The sequence below is a fragment of the Hordeum vulgare genome, chromosome 3H, assembly GCF_904849725.1.
Source record: "Hordeum vulgare subsp. vulgare chromosome 3H, MorexV3_pseudomolecules_assembly, whole genome shotgun sequence".
Taxonomy (NCBI): domain Eukaryota; kingdom Viridiplantae; phylum Streptophyta; class Magnoliopsida; order Poales; family Poaceae; genus Hordeum; species Hordeum vulgare.
In genome coordinates, this window is record NC_058520.1 from 588,445,355 (window position 1) to 588,468,911 (window position 23,557).

The following is a 23,557-nucleotide window of genomic DNA, read 5'->3' on the forward strand; positions in this document are numbered from 1 at the left end:
CATAAATAATCAATGGACACTAGTGAAAAAAGGACATTAAACCCGGTTCCAATGGGCCTTTAGTCCCGGTTTCTTCAAACCGGGACCGAACAAATGGGACAAATATCCAGAACCTTTTGTCCCGCTTGGCTTACGAACCGGGACCAAAGGAGCTCCACGTGGCCGCTGCGGGGTGTTCAGGCAGGAGGACCTTTAGTCCCGGTTGGTAACACCAATCGGGACCAAAAGTCAGCCAAGCGTCAGCAGCTCGCGGGCGTCTGGTTTTTTTTAAAATGGGGGGTTTAGGATTTTTTGAGGGTTTTAGGGGTTTCATATTGTGTTAGCTAGCTACTCCCTCCGTCCCAGCTCAGTACAACTTTGTATTAGAGCTAGTGTAAAGTTGAGACAGATATTTTGGGACGGAGGGAGTACTATATATAGAGAGAAGTGGCCTCTCTTTCTTCGTACTTGATCGACGGTAGCTACTATAAGAGAGAACTCGACGCTAGCTAGTAAGCAAATGAAGGAACCATTAATTACACAACATCGTCATCATGAACATATATAGAGACAAGTGACCACTCTTTCTCCGTACTTGGTCGAACAACTCGACCCCACGACATATAGTACACGATCATGCATATATACAATATATAACATCTCTCGCGATTCCTAACTAGCTAATATATATGAATCAAACTCAACACGGTTGTTGGTAATAAAATAAAAATGTGAATATTGTTTACGTACATCAAGTTCTTTAAAAGATCTGTCGTTATCACAGGTCATTTGGTGAATCCACTCGCAAACGAAGTATCCACAGAAATTAGTCCGGGATCCTGCCTCAAGTAGTACTTTACGAGAATACAGTTCGATCAAAATAATAGTCAAGCACGATACTGGTATTGAAACTAGAATGAATGAAAGATGTGCGGAACTAGCTAGTACTACTTACTTTTGAGAAGGAAAATCGCAGCTCCTTATTCCATTCACCTTTAGCGGTCTTGGTGAACTTTTTCCAAACACTGCACGGCAAATAAAACGATCACTTGATATTAGAAAATGAAAGAAAGTTGTCGACATGGTGTGATAATGATTGAACGTACTTTTCGAGCATTTCATTAATCGGCGCCAACTCTGTAGGGTCTTTCGTAGCAAGTCCAAGACAAGTACTAGTCCCTCGTCAAGCCTAATGATTAACAGAACAAAGTGAAACCTGCGCACACATAACTCATCAATTACACTTAGCCTTGAGTAAGTGAAACAGAATGTGTCGAAGACAACTAGTAACACTCACTCGAAGTTGGAAGGAAATAGTATTTTCCTTCTCTCATGTTGTCGAAGTAACACAGTTAGCAACAATATCTCGCTATCCATGGGAGTCTTACATACGTTATGTGCATTTGCGGTATTTGGGTTAATAAACCCAATGTCATATATTTGTCCTCTTTTGCATTCGAGGATCTTCAATCTGCATAATATAGTAAGGATAGTTACACGCAATAATGAAGGAGCTGAGCTAGAGACTTAATTATAGAAATAATACTTACAGACTATAGGAACTGACGATCGTTTTGTCAAGGACGTCTTGATTGTATAACTGAAAGAATTCGTCAAACTCAATGTACAACGACCCATTTTCACTGTAAAAGTGCTTATCTTTAATTCACACGTAGATACTGTTGCTGCCATCCATGCAGGCTTTCAAGTATCAATCATGTAGTCTTCGCATCATCGTTGATTATTCCGTCAACTGTTCAGGTTTGACGAGAGGCTTCCCATGCTTGTATATAAGGGCTACTACCGGGGCAGTTTCGAACTGTAGATCTTCGCTTAAGTAATCACCAAGAGCAAAACCAGGACCCCGGGTCAATATTAGCAACATCGATAAACACATTGATACGGCGGCATGATTGCTTATCCTCTTCGCCGAGCTGGGGAATTGTTTTCCCACTTCTTGCACCACTGGTACTTATGCTTCCCTACTGCTTCGCTTGATCATATGTCTTTCCAAGAATTCGCTTATAGTGTGATGGCAGCACACGCGGTGGTGGTCGCTTAAGGGCATCCAGACAACGCTTTGCTTTTACTGGATCAATTTTGTCCTTTGGAGGTGGACGTTTCGGTGCAAAAAAGGCCTTATTATAGGCATCCATGATTACCGCGTTTTCCTCCTTAGTCCTCTCATATGGTAACTAACTTTGCAGGAGCCTTTAGGCTTGGACCAAATTTGATTTTCTTCCCGCCTCTTGTATCTTCCGCCTTTGTTGATGTGTCGGAGGAGGCGGATAAGGAGGCGGAGTGCGCTCACACGCCGAAGGAGGCAAGGGAGGAGGAGGAGGAGTGCGCTCATGCGCCGGAGGAGGCGGAGTGCGCTCATGCGCCGGAGGAGGAGGAGTCAGCTGATCAGTCTGCTAAGGCATCCAGTTTGGGAGCTTGATGTACTCCTAGACATATAGACCTTAGAGAATTTTCCAAATGACTCTCCCCTTCACCTGTAGGGTAGTCAAGCGCCAACTCCTCAAATCCCTCCATTATTTCATCCACCGTCACAATATCATAATCATGTCGAATCGGACGGCAATGGAAAGTTTCCTCAGCTCGAGGAGGTACAACAGAGTCGAGCGCCGCTTTCAAGGTCAGGTTCTGGCATTTTGCCATTAGCATACAATGTTCAGCCTCTGCGATACTATCCACGGGGTAGCAAGGATCCGTGAAATCAGGCTGAACGAGCTAGCTACGTGGAAGCCACCACGGTGGTGCCGGTGACGAGATCGACGCGGGCGATCGACGACGGTGAGGACGTGGACGGGATGTCACCTACACATGTGCAGACTGTAAGAAGTTAATTTGAGCTCATATTGTACATATAAATCAAAAGAACTCCCACATACACTCCTACACTAAAACCCACAAACCACTCTACTTCTAGAGCATTTGAAATGAGCTAAACTAGCAGCGAGAGATGAAAGGATAAAGTAGTTAACCTTTTAGAACACTTGTGTAGTTGGTGCACCGCCAAACCTAGACAAATCTTGAGGAAAATGGAGATTGAAGGTCAAGCTTGGAGAGGAGAAAGCTTAAGTGTGGCTCGGTCATTTCATCGAACACCTCATGTGCATGCATAGAACGGTGAACAAAGCAGGGCATGCAGACATCCCACATGGCCAAAAAACAGAAAAGAGGGTGGGCACGGGCGAGGGTATATATAGGCATCTCTTTGGTCCCAGTTGGTGGCAAGAATCGGGACAAAACACTCATCTTTAGTCCAGGTTTCAACCACCAACCGAGACTACAGGTGCTACGCCAGGAGCGACAACCATTGATCCCGGTTCGTGTGTGTAACCAGGACCAAAGGGGTCGGACGAACCAGGATCCTGCCCGGCCGGTGCCCTACCCTCATGAACTGGGACTGATGCACCCATTGGTCCTGGTTCGTAACAGAACCGGAATTATAGCTCTTATCTCCCTTGGACCAAAGCTCTGTTTTCTACTAGTGGGGTCCCTAGCGTCTATTGTCTTCTCCCGAAAACAGATTTTCTCTCTGTTTTATTGATAAAGCAATCGTCATGTCCGTACTACAATTTCGGGTGTATAATATATAAAAATAAGTTTGTTTAAGGCAACAACACAAACACACGCTAATAATAAAGAAGATGAAAGGCTACCATGTGGTGGGTGGTAGATCAGAGAGGTACCGGTTGCCAAAAGGAAATATAGTAAGCCATGCCCGGTGTACATTCAAAAATGTTCTTGTTCCATGAAAAACATGATAAAACAAATTGACTCTAACATAATAGATTTTATCATGTTTTTTCACAGTACAAGAACATTTTGCATGTGGATAAGCACGACAACTAACACAAGATCAAATTGATATTAGTTGTGCCCAGCTTGTGTTAGTTATGTTTGGTTACACCGAATAACTGAGTCGATTATACTCCACGATGAAGTACACGGCACCCAACTAAATTAATTCTTACATGCGTCTTAATCTTGACAATTAAAAAAGCATCCACACGTGAAGAATCCCAACGATGTATGTGAAGATGCGGATAACTAGGTTGGACGCACGGTAAGCAATTCAATCTTCAAGACAAACTAAGAGTTTTGCAATACACCTTCCTAAGTGCTAATCATGTACATCCATTGACTAAGTAAAACATCGCTCTTAACCTGGAGGTCCTATATACCAAGCCCATGACCCGCATGGATTTTTGTTCGGCAAACCGCACTTCATTTTGCCAATATATATTTCTTCTTCGTTTCGTTGTCCCTCTAATAGAAGAATCTACATCCGTCTGGAAAAGAGACACCATATCGGGGACCATGTTTGTGAGTGCAGTTCAACTAAACAAGACCCCCCCCCCAACCAAGAACATCTTCTCTTCCCAACTACTCATGTGTTTCACTAATTGCCCTTCGACATATTTTGACTTCACGTTAGTGAGACACTGATAATGGATTGGGGTTACAGAGTATCTAATCAAGAAATCGCGTTACGCACATCTTAACAAATCACCATATCATGTGTCTAAAACATTGGCCTCTTCAAAAAAGTAAAATTCACTTTTATGCAAATAGATTATAAGACACGAAATCTGCTTGAACTCTAAAAAAGAAAAAAGTTTCTTGTTAAGCCATGTTTCATAAAAGAATGGTGTGGACAGCATACTACAGAACTGAGAGGCCTCTGTCAATAAGATGCAGCAGTACTTCTCCTATAACCTGGCCGTATGGTTGACGCGCTCAACCCGAATAAAAAACATATTTGCAACTTTGGTAGACCACCACATTGGAGATAGCGAATCACCTGGTCGGTGCCATTTTTGGATTGAAATTTTATAGCGATGCTACCGCTGGATACAGAACTAGTGAACCAGGCACACCACTTTATCGGAAAAGCCCTTTGCCCAGAGTGTCTACTAAAGGAACGACGACATCACATTTTCACTGTCATTTTTAACGTCAACTTTAAAAGCTACCCGACTAGTGTTTTTCGGTGCATCTTATGGTCAGTCTCAAGAAGGATGACTACTGCATTGAGTATGTTCCTTCCCCTACCACAAATTTGAATAGTGCTGACAGGACAAATTGTATCATCAGAGATGAGTATCAGGCCCGTCATTGCCTAGGGGTCAGTGATAACATTGGCATCACATACATGCGAACTAGTCGTCTTGTTATGCCGTCCATTATAGACTGGTCGGTCTGTGATAACTTTGAGAAGGGCCTTCCATGGAGTTATTTATTGACTGGACATTTGCATAGGACTTCCGGTGAGTGATGGCATCCTTTTGTGAGGCAAAATGGGGATGCACCCCATTTTGCACTACAACACAAAGTTATCTTCACGCAATATGTGAGCACAATATTGCATTGCATTTCTTGCATATATTGTCAAATGTACAATTGTCTACAAACATATTCAACTAAATAGACTTTGCCTACGATGATTCAATTGGGAGAATAGTCTTGCCATCAAAGATTCATCAACCGCGTGAAAGTACATTCCAATGAGTCCTTTAACTCACTAGAAACTACATTTAAACCTCCCCCATTCAAGGTCGGGAGCTTGGACAATGGTTCTTTTTATTTTATGTAGTGCATTTAAAATAGATCAACATTACCAATGTGTCATTTAGGTGCACTGCAATATATATAGTACACTAAAAGGTCACAACACAATGCGCCCATCCCCTGTTCATATAAAGTAAACAACATTTTTATTTTACAAACTTAATATCATACATATATAGGAATTGCTAACTTAATAGGCAATAAAAGTGTGCACATGGTGTGTATTCATCTAATTAAGAGTCATGTGGTACTCCGACGGCCGATTTGTGTTCACTTGCTGTCACACCCGCAAGAGGCTCATCATTGATGCCTTTGAGGAGGCCGATCGGTGTTGAAACTCATCACCAATGTTTCGCCGGTAGCCGGTCAGTGATGAGGGGTCAGTAGTGTTTCATTTCGTAGTAGTGTTCCTTGCATGAAGACTACTTGAGAGGGCTAACTAACTAACTAAAGCATCTGGTTTAATACACTAGAGGATAATTAGCATTTGCCAAGCAAAGAAATCCCCTATTTGTAGAACTATAGGCACTTGCTTTGTTGACATACAACTTTTGCTAGTTTATGGTCAACTCTAGCGACGATCATGTATAGAATGGGTGGTGTCATGATCCCGAGTAAGTGGGTGGATGAGAGTGTGTGGAGGGTATTAATCTTTTCCCGAAACAAGCTACTATGTCTTCGATCATTGAGTCTGATAGCTTGTCACTCAATAATATCCTGAAGGATGGAGGAGACAATAGATCGTTGCTATGTACCAGTACAAGGAGGCCTAGAGGATGGTATCGTTGTTCTCGGATAGCAAGTCATATGATACACCATGCAGGGCAAATAAGGTTGACCATGCTCTCGCGCAAGTAGCTGCTAAGAGTGCAAACAGATCCATCTGGATCCTAGATGCAACATCTGCTATTTTGTAGCTCCTTTTGAAGGATTGTAAATATATTATTATCAGTTAATGAAACCCCCTATTCCGGCAAAAAAAATCTTTGTCAAAAAATTATATAGAGCTCCTAGACATTTCAACATAAACTATTTGAGACTGGGAACAAGCTTTGGAACTTAAATGCAAATCAAATTTCGCAAAGTGTAAGAACAACCACAATGTCAAAAATCGTACAAGCTTTCAAATAAAAAATAATACATGATTTCATAAAAAGACGTGACGTCTTTGACACCAAAACGATGGTGTATAGCTTAATACATATAAATAGTGATGCATTGACATGTTACATTCTTGGAATATATCACAAACACTAGTGCATTTTTCACCAAAACAATGAAGCCCTTATTTGATCATATGTAAGATGATAACAAACAAATGAAAAAAGAGTTGAAGACATCGATTTGACACACTAGGTTAGGCTTCATTTTTTTAGATTCCTCACAGAAACAGAACTAGGGGTTGGCATTGCCATACCCAGATCCAGCACCTTTGCCCGCACCACTCCCACCATTTCTTCCTCCGCCATCGCCACCACCATTTCCACCAGCATCTGCGTTTGTACTACCTTGTCTATACCAATTGTTAGTAGCAGTTGCAGAGCCGGAACCAGTGCCACTACCAGCCCCATATCCACTAGATCCTCGATAACCACTAGCTTGCCCTCCACCACCGCCGCCACCGGAACCGCCAGCGCTAGTATATCCACCATGTCCACCACCATAAGGATATGAAGATCCTTGACTATATTGACTAGAACCAGAGCCGGAGCCAGACCCGCTACCATATCCAGTTCCACCATTTTGGCCACCGCCTCCGCCGCCGCCTCCACCTCCTCCGCTTGCATGGCTACCACTACTAGAACTCACACCAGACCCAATTCCACTTCCTGCACCCGACCCACCACCACTCACAGTTCCCCCACCCTCTCCTCCTCCTCCTCCCGTTCCCCTGGCACTTCCAGTGGAGTATCTGGCCACCCTTGTAGCATTGGTCAGTCCAATGCTCAAGAGGACAACATAGCCAAGCGCTACTAGCTTTGTGCCTACCATTGTGTGTATTTTATCGAAGTGTGTACTGCTGTAAGATGAGGTGAGTTCTAAGGGAAAGATGGTATGGACATTTATAGTGGTGCTTCCGGCCATGCATGCTGGGGATGGTGGGTGGAGCTTTTGACAAAGTCATGTCTCATCCCTCAAGTGGTGGCTTAGAATAATTAGCGCTTTAATTGGTGCAGGTAAAAGTAAACGATGATGACTGACTGCTAATCGTGACCGCGATCGCATCGATGTGGGTTCAACAGTTGTAAGATACATGCAAGCATGCATTCACTGCTGAACACACCTAGCTAGCTCTAGTGGTACGTACGTTGACATTAGAGCAGAGGAGCGAGGGCAACCTCGAAGTTTCCCTAGCTAAATTTGGGGTCGAAGTAAACGACGACTCCACCCATGTAATCGAGTCATTGGGTCAAGTAGCCGTGCATGAAGAACTACCGATTAGCAGATGATCAAGTTCAAGTGGATGCATAGCAAGATCTCGATCCAAAACCAGGTTCATGCCAGCACCGTACACCATATTATTTGATGCCCGGACTAGTTCAACGTAGGCCCACGTGCTTGAGCATGAAGAACTACTGATTAGTAGGATTTGGGTGATCAAGTGGGCAGCTTGCTCGACGGGTCCAAGTGTTGAAAGTCCAGCTTGCCATTGCCCGATGCCATGCAATCCCTGGGATGGACTTGAGCGTCTATGTACATGCCGCTGCTAATGCTAAACTGCTGCCTGCATGCAGCATACACTAGGCATCCCTTTGTTACTTACTCCCTTCGTTTTTAAATATAAGTCTTTTTTAAAAAATTACTATAAACTACATACTATCTATATACACATACTTTAGACTATACATTCATTCATTTTACTTCGTATATAGTCCGTAGTAAAATCTCTACAAAACTTATATTTAGGAACGGATGGAGTGTTAGTTTTGATCAAATTAGTATTGAGCGGAGATGCTCTAGCTCTACAAACCATGATACCTAACTGTTTTATCAACTGAACAGCGTAATTACACGCTCAACATTTTTCTCCCCTGATAAATGCCTAACATCATTGACAAAACCAGCCATAACATACATAAATAATCAATGGACACTAGTGAAAAAAGGACATTAAACCCGGTTCCAATGGGCCTTTAGTCCCGGTTTCTTCAAACCGGGACCGAACAAATGGGACAAATATCCAGAACCTTACGAACCGGGACCTAAGGAGCTCCACGTGGCCGCTGCGGGGCGTTCAGGCAGGAGGACCTTTAGTCCCGGTTGGTAACACCAATCGGGACCAAAAGGCAGCCAAGCGTCAGCAGCTCGCTGGCGTCGGGTTTTTTTTTAAATGGGGGGTTTAGGATTTTTTGAGGGTTTTAGGGGTTTCATATTGTGTTAGCTAGCTACTCCCTCCGTCCCAGCTTAGTACAACTTTGTATTAGAGCTAGTGTAAAGTTGAGACAGTTATTTTGGGACGGAGGGAGTACTATATATAGAGAGAAGTGACCTCTCTTTTTTCGTACTTGATCGACGGTAGCTACTATAAGAGAGAACTCGACGCTAGCTAATAAGCAAATGAAGGAACCATTAATTACACAACATCGTCACCATGAACATATATAGAGACAAGTGACCACTCTTTCTCCGTACTTGGTCGAACAACTCGACCCCACTACATATAATACACGATCATGCATATATACAATATATAACAACTCTCGCGATTCCTAACTAGCTAATATATATGAATCAAACTCAACACGGTTGTTGGTAATAAAATAAAAATGTGAATATTGTTTACGTAAATCAAGTTCGTTAAAAGATCTGCCGTTATCACAGGTCATCTGGTGAATCCACTCGCAAACGAAGTATCCACAGAAATTAGTCCGGGATCCTGTCTCAAGCAGTACTTTACGAGAATACAGTTCGATCAAAATAATAGTCAAGCACGATACTGGTATTGAAACTAGAATGAATGAAAGATGTGCGGAACTAGCTAGTACTACTTACTTTTGAGAAGGAAAATCGCAGCTCCTTATTCCATTCACCTTTAGCGGTCTTGGTGAACTTTTTCCAAACACTGCACGGCAAATAAAACGATCACTTGATATTAGAAAATGAAAGAAAGTTGTCGACATGGTGTGATAATGATTGAACGTACTTTTCGAGCATTTCATTAATCGGCGCCAACTCTGTAGGGTCTTTCGTAGCAAGTCCAAGACAAGTACTAGTCCCTCGTCAAGCCTAATGATTAACAGAACAAAGTGAAACCTGCGCACACATAACCCATCAATTACACTTAGCCTTGAGTAAGTGAAACAGAATGTGTCGAAGACAACTAGTAACACTCACTCGAAGTTGGAAGGAAATAGTATTTTCCTTCTCTCATGTTGTCGAAGTAACACAGTTAGCAACAATATCCCGCTATCCATGGGAGTCTTACATACGTTATGTGCATTTGCGGTATTTGGGTTAATAAACCCAATGTCATATATTTGTCCTCTTTTGCATTCGAGGATCTTCAATCTGCATAATATAGTAAGGATAGTTACACGCAATAATGAAGGAGCTGAGCTAGTGACTTAATTATAGAAATAATACTTACAGACTATAGGAACTGACGATCGTTTTGTCAAGGGCGTCTTGATTGTATAACTGAAAGAATTCATCAAACTCAATGTACAACGACCCATTTTCACTGTAAAAGTGCTTATCTTTAATTCACACGTAGATACTGTTGGTGCCATCCATGCAGGCTTTCAAGTATCAATCATGTAGTCTTCGCATCATCGTTGATTGTTCCGTCAACTGCTAAGGTTTGACGAGAGGCTTCCCATGCTTGTATATAAGGGCTACTATCGAGGCAGTTTCGAACTGTAGATCTTCGCTTAAGTAATCACCAAGAGCGAAACCAGGACCCCGGGTCAATATGAGCAACATAGGTAAACACATTGATACGGCGGCATGATTGCTTATCCTCTTCGCCGAGCTGGGGAATTGTTTTCCCACTTCTTGCACCACTGGTACTTAAGCTTCCCTACTGCTTCGCTTGATCATATGCCTTTCCAAGAATTCGCTTATAGTGTGATGGCAGCACACGCGGTGGTGGTCGCTTAAGGGCATCCAGACAGCGCTTTGCTTTTACCGGATCAATTTTCTCCTTTCGAGGTGGACGTTTCGGTGCAAAAAAGGACTTATTATAGGCATCCATGATTACCGTGTTTTCCTCCTTAGTCCTCTCATATGGTAACTAACTTTGCAGGAGCCTTTAGGCTTGGACCAAATTTGATTTTCTTCCCGCGTCTTGTACTGCTACCCGCCAGAGCGGCGGCGTCTATCTTCCGCCTTTGCTGATGTGCCGGAGGAGGCGGATAAGGAGGCGGAGTGCGCTCACACGCCGAAGGAGGCAAGGGAGGAGGAGGAGGAGTGCGCTCATGCGCCGGAGGAGGCGGAGTGCGCTCATGCGCCGGAGGAGGAGGAGTCAGCTGATGAGTCTGCTAAGGCGTCCAGTTTGGGAGCTTGATGTACTCCTAGACATATAGACCTTAGAGAATTTTTCAAATGAATCTCCCCTTCACCTGTAGGGTAGTCAAGCGCCCACTCCTCAAATCCCTCCATTATTTCATCCACCATCACAATATCATAATCATGTCGAATCGGACGGCAATGGAAAGTTTCCTCAGCTCGAGGAGGTACAACAGAGTCGAGCGCCGCTTTCAAGGTCTGGCATTTTGCCATTAGCATACAATGTTCAGCCTCTATGATACTATCCACGGGGTAGCAAGGATCCGTGAAATCAGGCTGAACGAGCTAGCTACGTGGAAGCCACCACGGCGGTGTCGGTGACGAGATCGACGCGGGCGATCGACGACGGTGAGGACGTGGACGGGAAGTTAATTTGAGCTCATATTGTACATATAAATCAAAAGAACTCCCACATACACTCCTACACTAAAACCCACGAACCACTCTACTTCTAGAGCATTTGAAATTAGCTAAACTAGCAGCGAGAGATGAAAGGATAAAGTAGCTAACCTTTTAGAACACTTGTGTAGTTGGTGCACCGCCAAACCTAGACAAATCTTGAGGAAAATGGAGACTGGAGGTCAAGCTTGGAGAGGAGAAAGCTTAAGTGTGGCTCGGTCATTTCATCGAACACCTCATGTGCATGCATAGAACGGTGAACAAAGCAGGGCATGCAGACATCCCACATGGCCAAAAAACAGAAAAGAGGGTGGGCACGGGCGAGGGTATATATAGGCATCTCTTTGGTCCCAGTTGGTGGCAAGAATCGGGACAAAACACTCATCTTTAGTCCAGGTTTCAACCACCAACCGAGACTACAGGTGCTACGCCAGGAGCGACAACCATTGATCCCGGTTCGTGTGTGTAACCAGGACCAAAGGGGTCGGACGAACCAGGATCCTGCCCGGCCGGTGCCCTACCCTCATGAACTGGGACTGATGCACCCATTGGTCCTGGTTCGTAACAGAACCGGAATTATAGCTCTTATCTCCCTTGGACCAAAGCTCTGTTTTCTACTAGTGGGGTCCCTAGCATCTATTGTCTTCTCCCGAAAACAGATTTTCTCTCTGTTTTATTGATAAAGCAATCGTCATGTCCGTACAACAATTTCGGGTGTAAAATATATAAAAATAAGTTTGTTTAAGGCAACAACACAAACACACGCTAATAAGAAAGAATATGAAAGGCTACCATGTGGTGGGTGGTAGATCAGAGAGGTACCGGTTGCCAAAAGGAAATACAGTAAGCCATGCCCGGTGTACATTCAAAAATGTTCTTGTTCCATGAAAAACATGATAAAACAAATTGAATCTAACATAATAGATTTTATCATGTTTTTTCACAGTACAAGAACATTTTGCATGTGGATAAGCGCGACAACTAACACAAGATCAAATTGATATTAGTTGTGCCCAGCTTGTGTTAGTTATGTTTGGTTACACCGAATAACTGAGTCGATTATACTCCACGATGAAGTACACGACACCCAACTAAATTAATTCTTACATGCGTCTTAATCTTGACAATTAAAAAAGCATCCACACGTGAAGAATCCCAACGATGTATGTGAAGATGCGGATAACTAGGTTGGACGCACGGTAAGCAATTCAATCTTCAAGACAAACTAAGAGTTTTGCAATACACCTTCCTAAGTGCTAATCATGTACATCCATTGACTAAGTAAAAACCTGGAGGTCCTATATACCAAGCCCATGACCCGCATGGATTTTTGTTCGGCAAACCGCACTTCATTTTGCCAATATATATTTCTTCTTCGTTTCGTTGTTCCTTTAATAGAAGAATCTACATCCATCTGGAAAAGAGACACCATATCGGGGACCATGTTTGTGAGTGCAGTTCAACTAAACAAGACCCCCCCCCCCAACCAAGAACATCTTCTCTTCCCAACTACTCATGTGTCTCACTAATTGCTCTTCGACATATTTTGACTTCACGTTAGTGAGACACTGATAATGGATTGGGGTTACAGAGTATCTAATCAAGAAATCGCGTTACGCACATCTTAACAAGTCACCATATCATGTGTCTAAAACATTGGCCTCTTCAAAAAAGTAAAATTCACTTTTATGCTAATAGATTATAAGACACGAAATCTGCTTGAACTCTAAAAAAGAAAAAAAGTTTCTTGTTAGGCCATGTTTCATAAAAGAATGGTGTGGACAGCATACTACAGAACTGAGAGGCCTCTGTCAATAAAATGCAGCAGTATGTCTCCTATAACCTGGCCGTATGTTTGACGCGCTCAACCCGAATAGAAAACATATTTGCAACTTTGGTAGACCACCACATTGGAGATAGCGAATCACCTGGTCGGGGCCATTTTTGGATTGAAAGTTTATAGTGATGCTACCTCTGGATACAAAACTAGTGAACCAGGCCCATCACTTTATCGGAAAAGCCCTTTGCCCAGAGTGTCTACTAAAGGAACGACGACATCACATTTTCACTATCATTTTTAACGTCAACTTTGAAAGGTACCCGACTAGTGTTTTTCGGTGCATCTTATGGTCAGTCTCAAGAAGGATGACTACTGCATTGAGTATGTTCCTTCCCCTACCACAAATTTGAATAGTGCTGACCGGACAAATTGTATCATCAGAGATGAGTATCAGGCCCGTCATTGCCTAGGGGTCAGTGATAACATTGGCATCACATACATGCGAACTAGTCGTCTTGTTATGCCGTCCATTATAGACTGGTCGGTCTGTGATAACTTTGAGAAGGGCCTTCCATGGAGTTATTTATTGACTGGACATTTGCATAGGACTTCCGGTGAGTGATGACATCCTTTTGTGAGGCAAAATGGGGATGCACCCCATTTTGCACTACAACACAAAGTTATCTTCACGCAATATGTGAGCACAATATTGCATTGCATTTCTTGCATATATTGTCAAATGTACAATTGTCTACAAACATATTCAACTAAATAGACTTTGCCTACGATGATTCAATTGGGAGAATAGTCTTGCCATCAAAGATTTATCAACCGCGTGAAAGTACATTCCAATGAGTCCTTTAACTCACTAGAAACTACATTTAAACCTCCCCCATTCAAGGTCGGGAGCTTGGACAACGGTTCTTTTTATTTTATGTAGTGCACTTAAAATAGATCAACATTACCAATGTGTCATTTAGGTGCACTGCAATATATATAGTACACTAAAAGGTCACAACACAATGCGCCCATCCCCTGTTCATATAAAGTAAACAACATTTTTATTTTACAAACTTAATATCATACATATATAGGAATTGCTAACTTAATAGGCAATAAAAGTGTGCACATGGTGTGTATTCATCTAATTAAGAGTCATGTGGTACTCCGACGGCCGATTTGTGTTCACTTGCTGTCACACCCGCAAGAGGCTCATCATTGATGCCTTTGAGGAGGCCGATCGGTGTTGAAACTCATCACCAATGTTTCGCCGGTAGCCGGTCAGTGATGAGGGGTCAGTAGTGTTTCATTTCGTAGTAGTGTTCCTTGCATGAAGACTACTTGAGAGGGCTAACTAACTAACTAAAGCATCTGGTTTAATACACTAGAGGATAATTAGCATTTGCCAAGCAAAGAAATCCTCTATTTGTAGAACTATAGGCACTTGCTTTGTTGACATACAACTTTTGCTAGTTTATGGTCAACTCTAGCGACGATCATGTATAGAATGGGTGGTGTCATGATCCCGAGTAAGTGGGTGGATGAGAGTGTGTGGAGGGTATTAATCTTTTCCCGAAACAAGCTACTATGTCTTCGATCATTGAGTCTGATAGCTTGTCACTCAATAATATCCTGAAGGATGGAGGAGACAATAGATCGTTGCTATGTACCAGTACAAGGAGGCCTAGAGGATGGTATCGTTGTTCTCGGATAGCAAGTCATATGATACACCATGCAGGGCAAATAAGGTTGACCATGCTCTCGCGCAAGTAGCTGCTAAGAGTGCAAACAGATCCATCTGGATCCTAGATGCAACATCTGCTATTTTGTAGCTCCTTTTGAAGGATTGTAAATATATTATTATCAGTTAATGAAACCCCCTATTCCGGCAAAAAAAATCTTTGTCAAAAAATTATATAGAGCTCCTAGACATTTCAACATAAACTATTTGAGACTGGGAACAAGCTTTGGAACTTAAATGCAAATCAAATTTCGCAAAGTGTAAGAACAACCACAATGTCAAAAATCGTACAAGCTTTCAAATAAAAAATAATACATGATTTCATAAAAAGACGTGACGTCTTTGACACCAAAACGATGGTGTATAGCTTAATACATATAAATAGTGATACATTGACATGTTACATTCTTGGAATATATCACAAACACTAGTGCATTTTTCACCAGAACAATGAAGCCCTTATTTGATCATATGTAAGATGATAACAAACAAATGAAAAAAGAGTTGAAGACATCGATTTGACACACTAGGTTAGGCTTCATTTTTTTAGATTCCTCACAGAAACAGAACTAGGGGTTGGCATTGCCATACCCAGATCCAGCACCTTTGCCCGCACCACTCCCACCATTTCTTCCTCCGCCATCGCCACCACCATTTCCACCAGCATCTGCGTTTGTACTACCTTGTCTATACCAATTGTTAGTAGCAGTTGCAGAGCCGGAACCAGTGCCACTACCAGCACCATATCCACTAGATCCTCGATAACCACTAGCTTGCCCTCCACCACCGCCGCCACCGGAACCGCCAGCGCTAGTATATCCACCATGTCCACCACCATAAGGATATGAAGATCCTTGACTATATTGACTAGAACCAGAGCCGGAGCCAGACCCGCTACCATATCCAGTTCCACCATTTTGGCCACCGCCTCCGCCGCCACCTCCACCTCCTCCGCTTGCATGGCTACCACTACTAGAACTCACACCAGACCCAATTCCACTTCCTGCACCCGACCCACCACCACTCACAGTTCCCCCACCCTCTCCTCCTCCTCCTCCCGTTCCCCTGGCACTTCCAGTGGAGTATCTGGCCACCCTTGTAGCATTGGTCAGTCCAATGCTCAAGAGGACAACATAGCCAAGCGCTACTAGCTTTGTGCCTACCATTGTGTGTATTTTATCGAAGTGTGTACTGCTGTAAGATGAGGTGAGTTCTAAGGGAAAGATGGTATGGACATTTATAGTGGTGCTTCCGGCCATGCATGCTGGGGATGGTGGGTGGAGCTTTTGACAAAGTCATGTCTCATCCCTCAAGTGGTGGCTTAGAATAATTAGCGCTTTAATTGGTGCAGGTAAAAGTAAACGATGATGACTGACTGCTAATCGTGACCGCGATCGCATCGATGTGGGTTCAACAGTTGTAAGATACATGCAAGCATGCATTCACTGCTGAACACACCTAGCTAGCTCTAGTGGTACGTACGTTGACATTAGAGCAGAGGAGCGAGGGCAACCTCGAAGTTTCCCTAGCTAAATTTGGGGTCGAAGTAAACGACGACTCCACCCATGTAATCGAGTCATTGGGTCAAGTAGCCGTGCATGAAGAACTACCGATTAGCAGATGATCAAGTTCAAGTGGATGCATAGCAAGATCTCGATCCAAAACCAGGTTCATGCCAGCACCGTACACCATATTATTTGATGCCCGGACTAGTTCAACGTAGGCCCACGTGCTTGAGCATGAAGAACTACTGATTAGTAGGATTTGGGTGATCAAGTGGGCAGCTTGCTCGACGGGTCCAAGTGTTGAAAGTCCAGCTTGCCATTGCCCGATGCCATGCAATCCCTGGGATGGACTTGAGCGTCTATGTACATGCCGCTGCTAATGCTAAACTGCTGCCTGCATGCAGCATACACTAGGCATCCCTTTGTTACTTACTCCCTTCGTTTCTAAATATAAGTCTTTTTTAAAAAATTACTATAAACTACATACTATCTATATACACATACTTTAGACTATACATTCATTCATTTTACTTCGTATATAGTCCGTAGTAAAATCTCTACAAAACTCTACAGTATGTGGTGGGCAGTAGATCATAGGTACCGGTTGCCAAAATGGAATACAGTAAGCCATGCCCAATGTACATTCAAAAATGTTCTTGTACCATGAAAAACATGATAAAACAAATTAATTCTAACATAATAGACTTTATCATGTTTTTTCACGGTACAAGAACATTTTGTATGAATTAGATAAACACATTTTTTTCCCGTAAGTACGTAACACATTTACAAAAGATTTTCTCATGTCTATACAGAGCAACTGGTGCATGTCCACGAGAAGCAAATAATGTTATTTTGAATGTATACTGGGCATGGCTTACTGTATTTCCTTTTGGCAACTTGTACCAACATTTCCATCTGTTTTTTAACGTAGTATGTTCCTTCTATTCTAGCCCAATTTTGAAAAAAACTAACAAACAAATTAAACCTTATTCTCCATGGTCTTCCTCCTTTCGGTTTCATTTCCTTTGATAATTTTTTAAATACACTTCATGTTTTTTCATAGGTTTCAGTTAAGGATGCTCATGTAATTGCTCTAGAAGAACTGCTAACCTTGCATGGAAAATCAGAAAATTCAGTTAAAATGCTCGCTTAATTGCTCTAGAAGAGCTGCAACATTGGACCGATAATATAAAAGAAACCAGTTAAGGCAGCTCATGCAACTGCTGTAGAAGAAGAGCTTCAGCTCTTCACTGGTTTAAGATAGCAGATACACTGGGATAAGTTGATCCAGGTGGTGACTTGTATACTGAATAATCAGGGTAACCTGTAACCACACACTTCAAAAATATTTTTGTCTCAAGTGGGTACATTTATCACACACACGTAGATGTCAGACAAGGGCAAGCATGCAAAAGGCAATTGAGAGTAGCCTGCAACTCTGCAAGACGGCCTTGCACCGGTTACAGCGAAAAAAGAGCAACACTGGGACCTGAGCCTGACCATGATAGAGATGCTCCGAGACAACGAAATACCTAACCAGATGCAATGGCACATGCCGAAAATGATTTCCAACAGAACATTCGACTGGTAAGTTTGCCAGTATAATGCAACCATTCCGTTCAATATTAAACAGCAGTGCTAGATACAAGCTCATCTAATAATCAGGAGAAGCTAACAACTGAACAAACTGAGAGGATGGTCTGCCCCCATTTAATCCTCAGCTTCAGCAATACAAAGAAACAGGGAACCAGTGTATATTGGCTAAACAATTAGTACTCCCTCCGGTCCTTTTTAGTCTGCACATTAGCTTTGTCCAAAGTCAAAGTATCTCTACTTTGACCAAATTTATAGAAACATGTACTCCCTCCGTCCCAAAATAACTGTCTTAAGCTTAGTATAAATTTGTACTAGAGTTGGTACAAAGTTGAGACACTTATTTTGGGACGGAGGAAGTATCAACATTCACAATGTCAAATTAATATTGTTAGATTCATTATGAAAGGTAGTTTCATGATACGTATATTTGGTATTGTAGATGTTGATATTTTTCAATATATATTTGATCAAACTTTGTAAAGTTTGACTTGACCCAAATCTAATATGCGGAGTAAAAAGGACCGGAGGGAGTACGAAGGAAACCACTGGATAATTCTTCAGTACAGAGAAATAGAGGCATGAAGCAAATGAATTAGCAACTTCTTAAAGGCTGACCACAGCGACTTCACAATTTTAGCATAAACATGCTAGCTGCTTCAAACCTAAAGGATATTCAGACAAGTATAAATTTCACGCAACCATGAAACAGAGATTCTTGATCATAACTTTTATGTACATAAAAAATAAACCAACCAGCTCATAGTGTACCAAATTCATACACATTTGCCCGGGTCACTGAAAAAAGGGCATGACTGGCAGTTACATTGATTAAAGGGGAACGGTGTTGAGCCTGACCATGATAAACCTTTCTTCTGCCCATCAGTACAACATTTCTTGAGCTTATGTTAAGATCAAACATCACATAAAGCATTGATTCCTTCAAAACGATGCAACACAAGGGCAGAGGTGTAACGTTTCAATACCTAACCAGATACAATGGAATCATGAATAAAAATGAACTGCACCAGAACATTACTTGAAAGTTGACTATAATGCAATCATTCAGTGGACCCAATTCATATGCATTGTGCATGTCATAGCAAAAAAAAATATGGCTGGTAGTCTAAAGGGGAACACAATCTGGACCTGAGCCTGACCATGATAAATCTTTCTTCCGCTCAACAGTACCAAGTTTCATTTCTCGAGCATATGTAAGATTGAACGTCACATGAACCATTGGTTCCTTAAAAATGGCTAGCAACAAAGGCGCTATAATATGTTTCAATACCTATCCAGAAGTCCAGAATTATAATGCAATCTTCAATTTAACTAGCACTCCAAACTCTTGTAAAGAATCAGGTGCAACTTGCAAGCCGACAAGGGGAATAATCTGTCAATTTTTCAGTTCAACAAACAGATACAAGAGGCAGCTAGATTACCAACTATTGACCACTATAAAGACCACAATATAATATAAACAAAAATAGTGTAGTCCATTGTTCGGTTCAAGAGAACAGAAACATGAGTCAGCGCAATTAGAAACCATTTCAAACAGTGCAAATGATTTGTAATTTTAGCATCAACACTAGGAAGCCACTTCAGCACAAAAGGATGTTCAACGAAACATAACGCATAATGTAACAGTCAAAGCTTCTTGATCAGAACTTCTTATACATCAAAAAAGAAGCTAGCAGGCTCATAGCAGATTCAGTTAATACGTACTGCAGCTCATGTGGATATAGATAGCTAGGCCGTTAAGCAGCAGCACCACACTCAACTGCCCTCAGATCAGATGAAATGCTAATGTTCGCAAAATAATCATCTGGTCAAAGGAAAGGCAAAGAGTTCACAACGTAACCTTCTAGTTCCGGAAACAATGTATGTGGAACTAGAGTTTGTTTGAGCTGATGTCGTGGAGGACCTAGGACTCTGCGATGGAAACTGGCAACCAGCTTGCCATCCACGTCAATCTGAAGTAGCCGGTCGTCAACTTTGACTAGCACAAGCACATGACCATCTGGAGAGACGACCACCACCCACCAATGTATGCTAAAGTTTCCAAACTCTGCAACCGGCAATTCAACCCGGTATTTCAAGGCCCAGACCTCGCTTTCGTAGTCCTGCGTCCTCCATATATCAATGGATGTCGTCGCTTCGTTGCAGATGGACATTCCAAGCATTCCATCCATCTCAAACAGGTCAGCTCCACAAGGATCAACTGGAGGGCGCATCTCACGGAACGACTCAGCCGTGGTGTTGAATGCAATTATCATGTTGCCTATGCACAAATGCAGGCTGCCATGGAACAGGGCAGATCCGGAGGGGTATATCAGATCCTCTTCCGCCACAGCGGGGCAGTCTATGTCTACGTGCCTGGGGGGCTCGCCGGAGCCTAATGTGTAGACAAAGCAGCCATCTTGAGCCTCAGGTCCCAGCAATAGCCGGTACTCGCCGTCGCCGTGCGGGTACATCCCCAAGAAAATGAAGCCAGAAAGCAGCGGGAGGGGAGCATACTGACGAGTTGCCGGGTTGCAGATGGAGAAGCGGGCGTAGTTCTTGGCGAGGACGACGAGGCCGTCGCAGGAGGCCAGCGGACGGAAGAAGGCGTGCCCAAGCCGTGCGACGGTCTGGAGCTGGTCGGCGGCGGCGACCCCTGCCCGGTGGTCGAAGGAGATGATGTCTAGGGAGTCGACCTCGTCGCCGACAAAGTTGAAGCAGTGGAGGAAGAGGAGGGTGGGCTGACGGTCGTGATGGGCGAGGAGGAAGTCGCGGGCAGATGTGGCGGCGCGCCAGGCGCGGCAGACGGCGCGGCAGCGGAGGAGGGCTTTCGGGGGCAGGCGGACGAGGATCTCCCAGATGAAGATCTCGTCCGGGAGGCCATGGTGTGGAGGAGGCGATACTGCTGCACTTGCGGCCGCCGCCATGGCCGCCGGCAAGGAGCTCTGGAGACTGGAATCTGGATCCGCGGTGGACTGTGACGGAGATGTTGGTCTTTCTTGCGGTTGCATTTGGGCTGAGATGGGCTCATTCTGAAATAATCTGGGCATGTCCTGGACTGTGTCAGAACCATGCACGCATTTGGGCTGAGATTTGTGGACAGCATTGGATTTTGAGAAGTTTTCAGTTTTATATAATGGATTTCCTACATTTACACCTAACAAGAAGACATCCACACATTTAAGTTTTCGTATATCACACAAACTAAAAACAGTAATAATTAACTTTAAAAATATGTAGCGCAAGCCCACATGTACATGTGGGATGGTTTTTCAAATTTCTAAACTTCTTAAAATGATTACTTTTGATAAATTTCATGCATTACAGAGCCCAAGAATCCAAGGTACCGGTCCTCTAGGATCATTTTGAGAGGCAATACTCTCTCCTATCGGGTTTGTAAGTTTCATAGATATTTCAAAGAAAGCTTTGATCATTAATATGGTCAATAAAAAATTATGTGAATGACTTTTTTTGCGGCAAAGTATTGTGCGCATGTCAAAGAGTTGTATCAATATATTCACAATTAAATCGTATATTTTTTGTTGAATATAACTCATATTTGTTTGACTACATTAATGGTCAAAGTTTTTATCAAAATCTATGCAATACTTACAAACCAATGTGGATGGAGTATTAAACATTATTCTTTCTTCTCTATAATAGAAGAAGCTCTTTGATTTTTCATTGTTGTCTAATGCATGTTTTTTTCTACCATAATTATCACTTATAAAATGCCATCATAATTAATAAAAGGAGAAATTATATGAAAAAAATTGGAAGACAAATAAAGCGATATGATATGTCCATTCCATATGTCAAGATGGCAATGGGCTGGGCTCGGTTTCGGTTGACGAATCTCAAGTTCATACCCAGATCCAAGAAACATTCACTACCCGTCCATGAAAGAATTCATGGGCGGAAAATTATGGCCATGTCCAAACCCGATGGATATCGATTGTGTTCTCTCAATACGTATACATACGACATTGAAGAACATTCACATAAACTCTCAAATGCTCACAAAATGACATAGCAGAAGTGCACAACATCAAATAAGCTCTTGAATTCTCACAAAGTGACAAAGGATAAGTGCACATCACCAAATAAGCTCTCAAATTCCCACAAAATGATATAACATCAAATGAGAATAGTAAACAATTCTTGGTCCTCACAAAATGACATAGCGATAAATCGAAATCATTTCCCAATCTCAATTTTTTTTTTGCAAAATGGCATACCACAACTTCTAAGAAGCACAACTCATTACAAGTAAAGAAATAGATAGTTTTTGGCACCGTCTTCCATTCTTCATAGTAATGTTCTAGGCATCTTCTTCGAGGCTTTAGTTATGACAGACTCACGACTCACCCTTAAAGTGACCAGAAAAAGCAAAGAGTGCGGACCATATGTTCGACTTCTAGTGAGGAGATGATGGGTGAACATTCAAGAAGAGGGCTCCTTTTTCATTCATGGAGATGTGGGTACCTGGCCCTACAATCGATAAGGCCAATGCTCCCTCAAGCAAGCATGCTTGTGAGCAAGATGAGAGCCGCGTTTGAGTCCATAATTGTGCGGCATTTGTGGAGAAATGATGGATGAGTTTCGGGAGGATTGGGGAGCGATAATGGAGCCTAGAGGGAAACTTGAAGTACGTGCTTGCCCAGGATGCAATGGTGGCCATATCGCTCAAGAAGGCATGAGGGTCAAATAACTCGCACTGTCGATCACTATGGGAATATCTCATGTGTTAGCCATCTCCCTGAGGTTCTTCAACTCTTGGCACATCAATGGACATTCTACTGCAAGCTTGTTTTATTATCTGTGTTCCATAACAAGTTTGGGAATGTAAATGTATACATTTTTATGCTACTATCGCTATCTTGCATCTGTTTGATGTAGGCCTGATGTTTTCGTGCCTTAACTTTGTGTTTCAGCCTATTCTAATTTTACCCGTAGCAACACTTTGGGTGTTCGAATTTATTTTATCCATAGCAATACGAATGTACTTAGCTAGATTATAAAGAAATCTCCAAGTTCCTCTTTTCCTTTTTGCCATTTTATGTTCCTTCCGAACGCAATATCTTAAGGGGTTCTCGCAAAGTACAAAAAAACTCAAGTTTAAGCTCTCATCTTTTTTTTAAAGGTGCAATATAATAATATTAAGATGATACCAATAACGCCCAACTTCTGCAATGACACATTAGGCTGGCCATAGTGCGGGTATCATAGCTAGTAACATTGTCTTGGTACTAGCAAACATGGTAATGTGGCAAGTAATTAAATAAGAGAGAGATGGTTATAGTAACATATGTAGATACCGTATCGTGTTAAATGCCATGCTACTATGTGTCATGCATGTCAATAAATGAGAACACTTATGATACTAGTTTATGATACTATGCACTATGAAGGTAGTATCATACAAGAGTAACATATGCATGATACTACTATGTGTTACTCCCACTATGA

At 42.5% G+C, this 23,557-nt stretch overlaps 3 protein-coding genes across 3 annotated transcripts; all 3 read right to left on the reverse strand.

Annotated features, from left to right (window-relative positions):
- Positions 1-6,831: 6,831 nt before the first annotated feature.
- On the reverse strand, positions 6,832-7,588 carry LOC123440857 (putative glycine-rich cell wall structural protein 1). Its single transcript, XM_045117400.1, has one exon. The coding sequence runs from the start codon at positions 7,549-7,551 to the stop codon at positions 6,955-6,957; it is 597 nt and encodes a 198-aa protein (XP_044973335.1). The 5' UTR covers positions 7,552-7,588; the 3' UTR covers positions 6,832-6,954.
- A 7,718-nt stretch (positions 7,589-15,306) lies between these two features.
- Positions 15,307-16,190, reverse strand: LOC123440858 (putative glycine-rich cell wall structural protein 1). Its single transcript, XM_045117401.1, has one exon. It carries the CDS (start codon positions 16,151-16,153, stop codon positions 15,557-15,559), a length of 597 nt encoding a protein of 198 aa, XP_044973336.1. The 5' UTR covers positions 16,154-16,190; the 3' UTR covers positions 15,307-15,556.
- Positions 16,191-19,615: 3,425 nt separating this feature from the next.
- Positions 19,616-21,065, reverse strand: LOC123440859 (F-box protein CPR1-like). The gene has a single exon (XM_045117402.1). It carries the CDS (start codon positions 21,013-21,015, stop codon positions 19,918-19,920), a length of 1,098 nt encoding a protein of 365 aa, XP_044973337.1. The 5' UTR covers positions 21,016-21,065; the 3' UTR covers positions 19,616-19,917.
- Between the last annotated feature and the right edge of the window lie 2,492 nt (positions 21,066-23,557).